Consider the following 12,546-nt stretch of genomic DNA (forward strand, 5'->3'; position numbering starts at 1 on the left):
TGTTCCTGGGAAAGTTCTTCCATGAAAACAAGTTTCCTCATCCGAATCAATGTTTCTGCTGGAGGCAGCTTTGTTGTTGTTGATTTTGCCTCCCTGGGGATGAATAAATATATGATTTTCTGTGGCATCCAGCTCATCCTTTATTTCCTGGAAGATTGTTTTCTCTCGTTCTTCGGGCTGGCAGTGGAAGACATCTTCGGCATCTAGTGGATTGGCAAAACTGATGGAGGCGTTAGTGTTGAAAGAGACTTCTCCGTGGATGTTGCTTTTGGAGTCGGTGCTTGCATTGGCTTCAGCATTGAAGGGGTCCTCAGTTTTGAGGGGACTCAAGACTTGTGCAGGATTGTTGGGCTCAGCCAGGGGCGTAACGGACACCCCCGCAGCCCCTGCAGTGCGGGGGGGCCACACTCTTCCATACATGAATGGGGGGCCCCTCAGCTGGTTCCTCCAGGGTGTGTGTCAGACACAGTGTCTCCTGTAGAGCAGATGGCATTTTCTGCCTGCTTTGAGCTGCTCTGCGCTGCGGGCTGACTCAGAAGTGAAGAGAAAAAAACATAACTTTGTTTCTCTTTCACTCTGAGCGAGCATGCCAGGCCCCTTACAAGAACAGATCCCCCTCCCACTCCTCCTCACAGAAAGCGTCTTCCACTGCTAGTGTGAGAGAGGAAGACAGGGGCGTAACACAGGCCCCCCGCAGTCCCAGGGTGGGGGTGGGGGGGGGCCTCATGCTGCAGGGGACATGGGGGGCCCCCTCACTTCAGCGGAAAGGTGTGCACGCCCGCACGCCCAGCCTCCTCGCCTTGGTAAAATATATTTAATTTATACCAGTGCTGCAAGTGCGTGGAGCACAGAATAAAAAGTCACCCTGTTCATTTTAAAACTGTACCTCCGCAGTCAACAACTTTTCCAATAATCTAGACTCTAGTCTAGAGACAACTGTAAACAGGAGCAGCTCGGTGCACAAAACCAGCCTGGAGAAACGCGTGACATCACTGCCTTGTGCCTTCGAGCGCTGCTGAAGGGGTCCCGTCCAGAAGAATGTAAGAAGCAAACTTTATTGCAATTTGTAAAAGCGGCTGCTGGTAGGCGTAGGTCATGATTTCAGAGTGACGTGATCTGCTGTTAATGGTGAGGTTCCGTGACAATTGTAAGTGGTGTTTTCGACTCGCACGAATATGGTCGAGTCTGGTATCTACGAACCGCAAATGACGAGTTTAGTAAGTGTGCGCAGTTTCGCTGTGCTAACTTAAACCGTTCGTTTGTTATGTGGGTTTTTCATCTGTACCCACGGGTTCCATCTTAGATACGGCATCCATTTTGTCTCTTGCCCTCAAGTAGCCAGCGAACGGACGTTGTCCGCTTCGCGACCCTGGGACTCCCAAGATATTTGCGGAAGACACATGTTCTTTGTAAGTGTCTTTATGACGAGGGGGATGATACTGTAAGGCAGATGGCCCCGCTCGAGGCTCATCTTGCCGTGCCGGTCTACTGTCTCAGCCGTGCATCTCATTAGGCACGTCCCTTTGATGCCTGTAGCTCGTGTTTCCCGATACCTCCCCTTTTACACCCTTTCCAATCTCCCCACTGTCTCCATCTTCCTCTGCACCTGTCCTTGTTCCTATTTCGATCTGTTTTACTGCTGATTGGAATGTACTAATGGTGGGAAGATGGGTTTTTACAGTTGGGAACTGCCAAATGTTTCCGCACTTATGTTCCGGACCTTGTGTGTATCAAAGTGACCAAAGCGACCCCTCTGGGGGATAATTATGGGAACCGGGTTGTAAACCTTTGTCTGCTATGCAAACCTATGGGAAAATTATGTATAAAAGGAGCGATCCACAGAACCAATTTGAAGCAGTCTCCCCAAGTTGCACGTGTTGTACTTGTCGTGACTTCTGTGTTCCCTGCAGTAAATAAACCTTGAATCTTTGACGCCGAAGGAAGTGTCCCGTGTCTCTGTCATTCGTACGCCGGAACAGGTAACCTACGAAGGTTTCAGGTGTTGTCCCCTGGCACCGCTGGGTCTTAAATGGGGTTAAGGGTGCGCCTCCGTGCCTGCCAGCCACAGAACTCGTTCGGATTATTGCCTGTGCCCCTCTCAGTCACACAGTATGTCTGCTTTGTTTTACTGTTGCGTTACTGCTCAGGTCCCTGGCAGCAGTTGAGTGAGACTGCGAGTCACAGCATGTTGAACCTCTTGGAAGCTGCTTTTCTCATTTCTGCCTTTTTAGCTAGAGTCTGATAAATGAAAGTCGTTTATATTTCTTACGTTTTGCAGCAGTTAACTTAGTTTATCGTTCCTCTAATGTGTGCAATTTCTAATATTATTGTTTCCCTCCTCTTCATTGCTTAATTTTGCTCGTGAGAGTGTCACTCATAGTCATTGAAATATCACTCATAATTACTCTAAAATTATTAAAATGTCACACATAGCAATCTGAAACCTTGGCAGCTATGAGAGAGCTGTTATTATTTGTTTAAATTATGTAGTTGAATGAGGTCAGTCCGCTGCTCATTGTATACAGCTGCTGGTTTCCAACAGCTGCACTCTGCAATGGCTAATACTTCACGCTGGTTTTTGTCCTTCTGTTGTGGCCTGGGACCCATGTGCGACAGAGAGGCCCTGAAATCTACACTAATTCTCTGCATGCTGACTTGCTTTATTGATTGCCGGTAGTAAGGAGGACCAGTGTGGGCGAGGCTGCTAGGGCATCTGTGTTTTAGCAGGTAAGCTAACTTGCTATGGATGCTCTTGATAAAGAACATTGAAGTTTCAATCAATCTGAGTTACCTTAGCCCCTGTCCTGTGGTGTACTGGGTCTGAAAATTTTGTAGTCATGCAGCCTGACACTGCTCTGGTCAGTTTTCAGCTGCCTGCCATTACTACACTTTAGTTCAATGACTTCTTACTTTCTCGTTGCTCAAATGGGTATAATTTCTGATATTATTTGTATGTCTAAATTGCTTATTACTCTTGTGAAAAAGTGTCACTCATAGTCGTTAAAATGTCACTCATAACTACACTAAAATTGTGAAAATGACACACTTAGCAATCTGAAACCTTGGCAGATATGTCTGAGGCTCCTTATTAATTATGATGCACAGTGTGTCCCCTCGTCTGCGCGTCTTCAGGGTGGGGCATAGGGTGGGGCTGGTGACCAATCCCATACAGTCATGCGCATTGCGCAGCAGCGTAATTAAAAGTGCGCATGAGCATGACAAGTGAGATGAGGCATCCCAGGACCCAGCCAGACTACTGAGAAAGACGGTCACCCTGCGGCACCGCCGGGAATAATAATTTAATTATTACTAGCCCCTGCCTGGCTAGCCGTGCCCTTGCCCTCTTCAGCTGCCCGCTCGCGCCTGCCACTGAAGCTGCAAGCCAGTCCTCAGGTGAGTATGTTCGAGCCGAGGCAGGAGTGGTCCGTGGTGGCGAGGAGTCTCAGTGGGTGATCCGATGGTGACTGACGCTGACTTTGAGCTGGGTTAGGTGTCACTACGAGCAGTGGATGACCTGTGAGACCGTACTCTGTAAAATTGTTAACTCTGATCCCTAATCTGGCGAGTGAGTCTTGAACACGTTGAAGTGGAGTGTGTGGTGAGAGTAGGGCAACAAGCTGTAGAATTCGGATGAGTATTAAGGCGCCGACCTAGGAAATACTCTAGAAAGTTGGACCTAGGAAAATTGGTTCTGACAACCGAATGTGGCTAGTAAATCGTACCCCTTGGGATGGGAATAATAGAGGCAGTGAGTTTGACTGGAGGCAATCCTGGAAGGGGGTTGGGGTTGTTAGACATCTGACTGGACATCTGACTGGAGAGAGGAAGGGGGATCCGGAATGGAGCTTCGGTGTGATACCTGATACATGGGTGGGTCAGATCTCATGCCTTGCTTTGGCGTGTAAATCCTGACACCCTCCTATAATGAAGATGAGCAGCATTATGACCTAGCAGTGACGCTTAATACCACTTTCATATGGATGGTGACTCTAGTGTCAGCATCTGGCAGTCAGCAGAGACAGAGATTGGAGCTAGTTAGGAGGTGACTCCTGATGTCCACCACCAATTTAAGGGGCAGTGTCATCAGGCCAGGAGTGCCTCGTAGCGCCACTCTCGAAGGAAGGTTTATCCTAACTGCTTGACTCTTATTGCAGCTCTCGGCAACCATTTACTATGTCAGGGTCCCTGGCCCCTGTTGGGCTTCATGCCATCTATTTTTTGAGGTTTCTCTCAACTTCTTTGCTGCCATGAAGTACAACACTTGCCGCATTTCCATAGATGTGATGGTTGACAAACCTCTTTCATGGATGGTGGCTCGGATACATGACTCGGGGTAGTCTTGGGGGAGTGGATAGATTGAGTGACTTCTTGACTTTGTGAAGAGGATCAGATTGTGGGACACTCTAATCATTAATTCTCCCTGTGTGAAGGGGGAGTGGCAAATTTGGCAACAGAGGGGACACAGAAACATACTTTGTGCTTGTCTTTTCCCCAATCTTTAACTAAAGTATGAGCATAATTGGACTAGTACCCTCCTTCCAAAAGTAGAACATTTCTGGGGTAATGGCCAATACTGCGGACAGCAGGACGTCTGATCTATTTAAAATTCCTCGCTGGCTCACTGCCAGCTTCTAGATCTGCCTTTGTTACTTTCTCCTCTAGCTGTGCTTGAGGGGCCATCACAGGTTTTGCCATGAACTAACACTGCAGCAAGTCTGGTATCGATTTTTCAAGTTTTGACCCCAAGTCATAAAATGACTGCAGTTACCGGTGAGAATCTATGGAGCACCTGTCGCATTGTAGTGCTTCAATTGGGTGAATATTTTCCCTGTCAAATCTACTGTGAGAAAGTAATCTACATAAAATACAGGCATTGTTACTCTGCCTGTGGACTCTGGCACAACCTTGTCAGCTGCTCCTTGGGTAATATTATGACAACTAACAGGTTCAACATTCGATGGAATAAGTTAACTAACATCCTGTTGCCTTTCAAGGTTCTTCATCAAGAGTATTTGATCAAATAAAATATAGTTGCATAAACAAGAGGCTAGTATGATGGTCTTTTAAAACATTAACTCATGTTCCATATTTGGAATATGGTCTTACAGTGCACTCCCAGCTAAAATGAATATACATGGTTTTGGTGCAATGGATTGGTAAATTGGGTAAGGTTATCTTGGAGCCAGTAGGGATAGAGGTATGGCTCTACCTTTCAGCTTTTGGGTTATATGTATGGACATCAATATCAAAGGTTTCTGTATCTTACTAGTTCTCAGTAGCAAATTCATTGGGTCTTGGAGAATTGTTTGGTGCTCACCATGGAGGATGCATTTTGTGCTTTGTAGGGAGTGGGAGGGCGGGGTTGGTTGTTTGGGAATTCAATGAATCTGAGAAGAGAAAGGTAGCTTATTAGTGGGCCCATTGGAGCCAGGTGGTTTCTGTCTGAAAAGTTTTTGAGATGGGCGTTGTGGCTTTGTTTTGGATACGATGGGTTGAATCTGAAGCTCTGTGTCAGGGTTGACATTTGGTCTAGAGTTTTCAGTGTAGTTCAAGTGGTATGTTGGTTTCCATGATGGACCTAATTGTGTTTGGATATGACCATTGATGTCAGAGATGGTCTTGTGACTGTGGCTCTACGAAAGCAATTTTTGAGTCTTGCCTCTTTTTCAGAGCTAGAGTTGATGTCTGGGGCTCAGTCTGGAGCTAGTGACTATTGCTCGTCTTTGCAGCTCTTGTTCAGTTTAAGAGTCATGTTTGGGGATCTCCCTTCTGCAGATTTTATAGCCAATTCCCAAAGTCAAGTACGAGTGAGGGAGAAGACACAGGTCTGCTTCAGCCATGTACTCATCACATTCCTCCATCCCAGATAATTGTCACTGAGGTGAATATTCACAGGCAGCGATTTCTGGAAGGAGACTGTAAAGATCCAAAAGTATTCGCCAACCCTGCTAACTTTCTGACTTCTGGGATCTCAGATCACGCCTTTGATGTCCTAACGGGGTGAGGCTGATGTTGGTATTTCTTTTTTGCCAGAAGATCCTCACTCAGTAAGACCGCCCTGGACTATGTGCAATGTTTCATATCTATATGTAGCACCAGCTGATTAGGAAAATATTGTTTGTGATTTTTGCACCACAGAAGTCAACCTTAAAGAAACACTTTGTTCACCATTAACATTGCTAATATGCCGCAACATTAGGCCATGTGCTGAGAAATCCTGACCGTGTATTACAGCCTAAAGGTGCACAGGGTTTGACAGTTTGGTGTCCGTTCTTGTGCCCATTGGCCACGTCCGGAGAACCTCTCAAATAATGTGATGTCATCTGAAAGCTTTTACTTACCTTTTAGATAGCAGCCTTCTTCATACACTTATGTAAGATTACTCCACATTTCTACTCTTGATTACCAGCACTTTGAATTCAAGGTTGTATCTGCTGACCCTTTCTAGAACAAACAAAAAATATATATATATATATTTTTTTTATTTGATTAAACTACTAAACTTTCTGATAGCAACATGTCTAAATCGGTGGTTACTCAACTTTTGACTTCTTTGGAACCCCACTGGGCCTGTGTACGCCGCTGTTTGAATGTCTATGTCTGACGACCAGTAGAGAACACAGCAACAGCTGTCCCTGCAGACATTGGGAGCTCTTCAGTGTAGCCAGCCCTGCCTGTATCCATATATACAGACAGAGCAGTTTATATGTATAAGTGTGTCACTGTGTTTCCATGTGTTTGTGTGTCATTGTATGTGTGTATCCGCCGCTGCGCACAGTGCTTAATTTGTGAAAAGATAAGGGTCCAAAGTTTTTATTAGGTGCCCGATGCTTCTGAATGCTCGGGTTTCCAAATACCAAGGCAGTCTCATCTTGATTCGACATCTTGCTTCTTTCTTTCATCACCCTACACTACCTCTCTCTTTGTGTCACTCTTACAGGTTTTCCTCCTTCCTCTTGGTTGTAGGGAGGCTTTGCTTTCTCCTTTTGTCAGTTTACCTCCATTTTCTCAATTTTCTGCGTTCCTTTCTCTGTTATTGTTCAAAATCTATTAGTCAATAACAAATCACGGTACCCAAAAATGAACGCTAGTGTCGACCAGGGGCCCACATTAAGTAATGCCTGTTTGAATGAATGAATTTAATGCATAATTACTTAAAATCATTGCAAAACTGCGATACTGTATCTAAGTTAATATTTAAAAACATTTCTCACAGGATACTGAGTTATATCTTGTGTACTTCTCATGTATATTGTCAGTCGAGTATTTATGGAACTGCAGGTTTGGGGTTGTCTTTCAAGGTTTCAAGTTATTGTCCATAATGTCAATTCTAATTCAGTTCCTTCATAGTTCTTTGTTCTTTCGCCAGAGGCAGTTCCAGAGACAATAGGATCACTCCTTGGCATTGTTCTGATTGCTGCCTCAGTTAAATAATCTGCTTTTGACAGTATTGTTACAAATTGCTTAGCTTATATGTTAAGGGTGTTTCCCACTTTCTCATTAGAACTTAGAGAGACAATATAGAGGCATTTCATTTAAATATTGGCGGTTTCAAATCAAAATATACTAGATTTCTGGGTCGTATCGCAAAGTGGTAGGTGGTGAGCCGGATCGCGGGGCCCCCTCCATGTGCTTTGCAGGGGGGCCCCCTCAAGTTTTGTTACGCCACTGGGCTCAGCAGCCAAGAGGGGTCACTGGCTAGTTGCAGGAGCATGGGCAGCATTGAAGCATTTGGTCAGTGCTGACCAGAGCCCAAAAGTCGATGGTGGTCCAGGGGGCTGAGTCCTAGTCGATGGACTTGATACCCAACCCTCCGGTGCAGTGCTCTATCTTGACTTTAGGGTGTCTGGGAGGCATTATAGGTCTCACTGGGCTGACCATACTCACGATAGAAGACTTTATATTGGGACTGGGTGGCTGGGAGTCGCTGACGACAGTCAGAGAAGTAGACTGCATTCAGGCTGGGCGAGGACTAGAGGGGGTGATCTCCAGAGACCTTTGTCAATGTTGTGTTCCCCTGAAGAAGTTGAGGGTGTTGTTGGACTCCTGCCTCTGCATTCTCTGATTTGCCCACCTCACATGTTCTTCAAATGGCAAGCAAGGCTGGCCGCACACGTGGTGTTTTCATGGTCAGGGAACAGGTGGAAATTGCCCACCTTACAATGGTCATTCTTATGAATTTTCAAGTGATAATGGAGGAAGGAATTGAAGACATCCTTTCCTTTACTGTGTGAGCATTCTCCACGACAAAGTCTTTGAGGGGCGGGATGCAGGTCCAGGAACGAGCACAAACCCCTGGCATTTAGGTCTCGATGGACGGCTGATGCCTGTAAAGTGCCCTCTGGAGAACGAAGGAAAGGCAAGGATCGTTTGCGGAGCTGTGTTTCTTGCATTGTTGCTGGTGTCAAAAAAACTGATTCGGACCAAAGAAAAGCAAGATAAGTCACCAAACACAGAACTCCATCGGTTCACGTCTGAACCTAATGACAGAAAAAACAATCTAACATAAGGTTAGTGCCCATGTACATTGTCAGGTGAGAAAGGAGTCACTATATACCTGATAATTTGAAAAAAAATCGTGCAAATTCCCCAGTCCAACAGTAGATGTCAGAAGGATGCAGAACATATGTATCTAAAGCTACACATGCTACAAACTCTATTTAAGGAGAGCTGTTTATCTACATACAACCCCCTGCAAAGTACTTACTTGTATGTATTGTACAGATATTGAATATGAATTTTATGTTTGCTCGTTAGCCGATGTATAATGTGAATAGAAGGCACTTGTTAACTACAAACACCATACTGGTTTTCATAGTTCACTGCAGCTCAAAATGTTACTCCTCATTCCTTTAGCAAATAACAGTTATGTAAAACTGTATTACAGGAACTTTAACATATAATAAATACGGTTCTCTAAAACATTTCTTTTGGGGTGTGGGGGCTAGCGTTTCTCACTAAATAAAATCCCACACGTATAATGTTCATAATATTATTGAAAGTTGGCTGCAAACTGCAATGGTTAATTTCTTACTTAATTCTCATCATCTCGCTACATTTAAATGGCGGCTTTTTCACTTATAGTTTCAATCTTTTAATTTGTGTTTTCTACGCTTCTAAAAACAAGAAAGAAACATTACACACTTGCCAAGGCTCGACCTATATGCTTGTTTCATTTATGCTCACAGTCTGTATGGAAAAGTGACATGCTTTGGGCAACTCTCAGCACAAAATTAATGCAGCAGGCATGAGAGTGGGACTAGGAGGAAAGCTCTTCTGCAAAAATATATTCAGAATTATTATTTCCAAATGTGGAGAAAACAATATTAAAACTTACCTTGTCTTTTAGAACACCTTCTGGTCCAATAACTTTGTCAAAAATGTGTTTGGCTACATGGGCGTCAACAGCAGATAATGGGTCATCCAATAGGTAAACGTCAGAGTCGTTGAACACAGCCCGTGCAAGGCTTACTCTCTGCTTTTGACCACCCGACAGATTGATGCCCTATGGAAAGGAAAATTGTGGTTATCCCTTATCTGAGGGCTGTACAAATTTAGTCAACAAGCACAAGATCAATTCTATATTTTTAGGATAACCACTGACCCAATAAGTGATTCTTATTGCTAAATGCAAAATAATAAAATGTATTTTTTTAAATATCAAGCAACTTGCAAGAATGATACCTTCATTAAGGTTATGTCATCTTTCACAAACGTGCCATTTCCTTCGCTAGGCAGCTCATTAGAGGGATCTAGATTGTACTCATATCATTTGAAATTATTTAAAATACCAAATACTAAAATGCTGCATTTCCTCTGCATGGTTTGCAATGTCAAGTACATTGTTATTTAAATTTTCTGTTGTACTTCAATACACCTTAAACAATAAAAATATAATATTTTAGGCAAATTGTAACACACACCAGCAAGAAGGTATTAATGACTGTATGATAAATGTTGTGGTGCATGTTTAATTAATGTTTAATATTTGGGGTAGTCTTTGTGGTAGTAAAGGCATTTGGATGCCTGCAGATCATACAGCTTAGCCCAGAGTCAGAGCTATCGGCCCTATGGGAGTTTTAACTGCTAAACATGAATATATGCAACAATTTTTTAGTAAAAGACGATGTGCCGCAAGACTGCATAGCGTACCAGCGACACAGTGGTGTCTCAGCTCCATTAGAAGGTGTTGCATGAGTAATGTCATTGGTTTTCTTTTCCAGGAGAGCTCAGGGAGTAGCTGTGCTGCAGGCATTGCGTTAAACTGTTTCTGAGGTTGGCTGTGTCGCAATCATTTTAAAAGAGGCCTGATCTCTCATCTTGTTGGTAAACTAATACCTGACATAATTCCTGAAGACCATGGCAGGAACATGTAGGTAGGACATAAGTGAGAAGGTACAAGAGACTAAGCTCTTCCTTTTACTACTCCTCTTCGACAATGAGTGTGTAGATATCAGATCACTACAGAGGGCAATTTCTAATGTATTGGTGCCCCTGGGACGGCAAATTCTATGAATGGCCACCAACTGCAATTTAAAGAAAGTTGGAGAAAGATGCATGGCCTTCTCAGCTCATGGCACCTCAGAAAGTTTGGAAAGCATTGATAAGGTCAATAATGAATACTCTAGCCTCTCTTGGATGCCTCTGACAGACTTATGCATGCATTTTTAAAAAGGGGGGAAAGCAATGCGGAAATTTGTGGAGGAATAGTATTCTTGGAGTACCCCCAGAGAGGATAAACAGTCCCTGTGATGAGGAGGCCTCGATTATGGGGAGGAGTCAGGAGATCATGACCAGGTTTAGGAGTTAGGAGAGGACCAAGGCCCCAATACAGCATGGAGACTGAAAGGCAGTTCTAAACATCCTAGGATAGAGGACAAGGATTCTGAGGCTGTCACCGCAGTCAAAATGCCACCCGTAATGTTAGAGCAAGAAGATATATACCATCTGAGGTGTGCAGGGTGGACCCCCGAAGTGAAGGTGGCTCAGCAGTACAGAATACGAATGCCCCTGGATAAGGTGGTTGGCGCAACCTTAAAGCACAATGTCCAAGGCCGCCCTTGAGAGTAAGGTGACATTAACCACTGACACTGATGGCATAGGGACCAAGTTCATAACTACATTTGTGGAGAGCTCCTGGACAGCATGCCAGAATTCATGCCTGGATATTATGAAGTTTCTAATTAAATGTCTTGATATGGATGCAGCAGAGACACTGGCATCTTGATATCCCTTGATATCTCTTGACAGTAAGCAACCTCAGTTTGGACCCAGACATGTGCATATCAGTCTTGACCCTATTCCAATGGCAACAGTCCAGCCTGAACTGCCAAGCCAGGCCTGGTTTCACTCCAGTTATGACTCTTCAGCCATAGCTTGATTTCAGTGACACAGTGCCCACGGGACGCACACCTGGGCATATCCACCCGACTTAGAGCAACACATTAAAAGTAATTGATGTAATGCATGAATTAACCTCAGCCAAAGGGCGGTCTATTTGCTCTGAAACATTAAGTTCGCACTATCCACTGAAAGATGGTGATCTCTCTTAATAAAGCTCAACCTGAAACTGTGCGTGCTAGCTGCCAGCAGAGCTGGGCCTGATGGAGGAGGGCAGTCAGTCGTGGGAACAATTTGATAAGGAGTTAAGTAAGTTTGTGACCACTTTTTCATTGTTGGATAAGGCCCAACAGTAAATGAAGATGGTGTTTGGCCCGACGATTTTCACTGAGGCTTGTAGAGGCAGGGGGTGCTAGACTGGGCAGCCTTACTCCCCAGTCTCCGCTAGATACCAGGGTAGGACGTCATTCCAATAGCAAGACTAGGAAGGTTGGGGGTTGTCCACCTTCACAGGAGAGTACATCAATGGAGGAAACCTTTGTGGCACAACTAAAGCACCAGAAGGATACTCATATAAGGACTACTCCTTTTTTCCAACCAAAAATTAAGGGAAGGCTGTGGCGGTTCTAACAGAAATGGAGAGAGGGTACAGAGACGTCTGTGTTCAGCAACCCATTTCCGGTTTTTAGATAGAGTTCTAAGATGCACCAAATTAATGGAGAAAGCCCAATCTACTCTTTTTTTATGACAGGTCTCATAGACCAAGATGTAGAGTCTCTGCTGGACAAGAGAGTAATAGTACCAACTGATTTACATCCAAGGGAGTTCCTGAGCAACATATTCCTGGTCAATAAGAAAGACAAAGTGTATCAACAAGTGAAAAAACTTAAGGAGTTCAACAAAAGGCGGCAATATTGCAAAAAAGAGAAAATTTCACTTCTCAGAGACATCCTATTACCAAACGATTGGCTGGTAACGTTGGATCCAAAGGATACATATCTCACAATTCCAATGCTTGCTTCCCACAACAGACTTCTCCAGTTAATGAGAGGGCAAAATGTGTGTGAGTTTGCATGGCTTCCTGTCAGACTTTCCTCTGCTCCTCTGTGATGTACTAAGGTAGCAAGATCAGTCATGGAGTTTCTACGGTGCAGATGGAAAATGACACTTACCAGTATGCATCTGTTTTTGGCATGTGTAGGTGTA

The 12,546-nt window shown here is 44.3% G+C and overlaps 1 protein-coding gene across 1 annotated transcript in view; it reads right to left on the reverse strand.

Moving 5' to 3' along the window:
- Nucleotides 1–12,546, reverse strand: part of ABCC3 (ATP binding cassette subfamily C member 3) — a 624,389-nt gene that overhangs the window by 161,660 nt on the left and 450,183 nt on the right. The window contains exon 18 of the mRNA XM_086930544.1: nt 9,338–9,505. Coding sequence (XP_086786670.1) covers nt 9,338–9,505 — 168 coding nt within the window. The remainder of the gene's footprint in view (nt 1–9,337; nt 9,506–12,546) is intronic.

This window comes from Lissotriton vulgaris, chromosome 7, assembly GCF_964263255.1.
Source record: "Lissotriton vulgaris chromosome 7, aLisVul1.2, whole genome shotgun sequence".
Classification (NCBI taxonomy): domain Eukaryota; kingdom Metazoa; phylum Chordata; class Amphibia; order Caudata; family Salamandridae; genus Lissotriton; species Lissotriton vulgaris.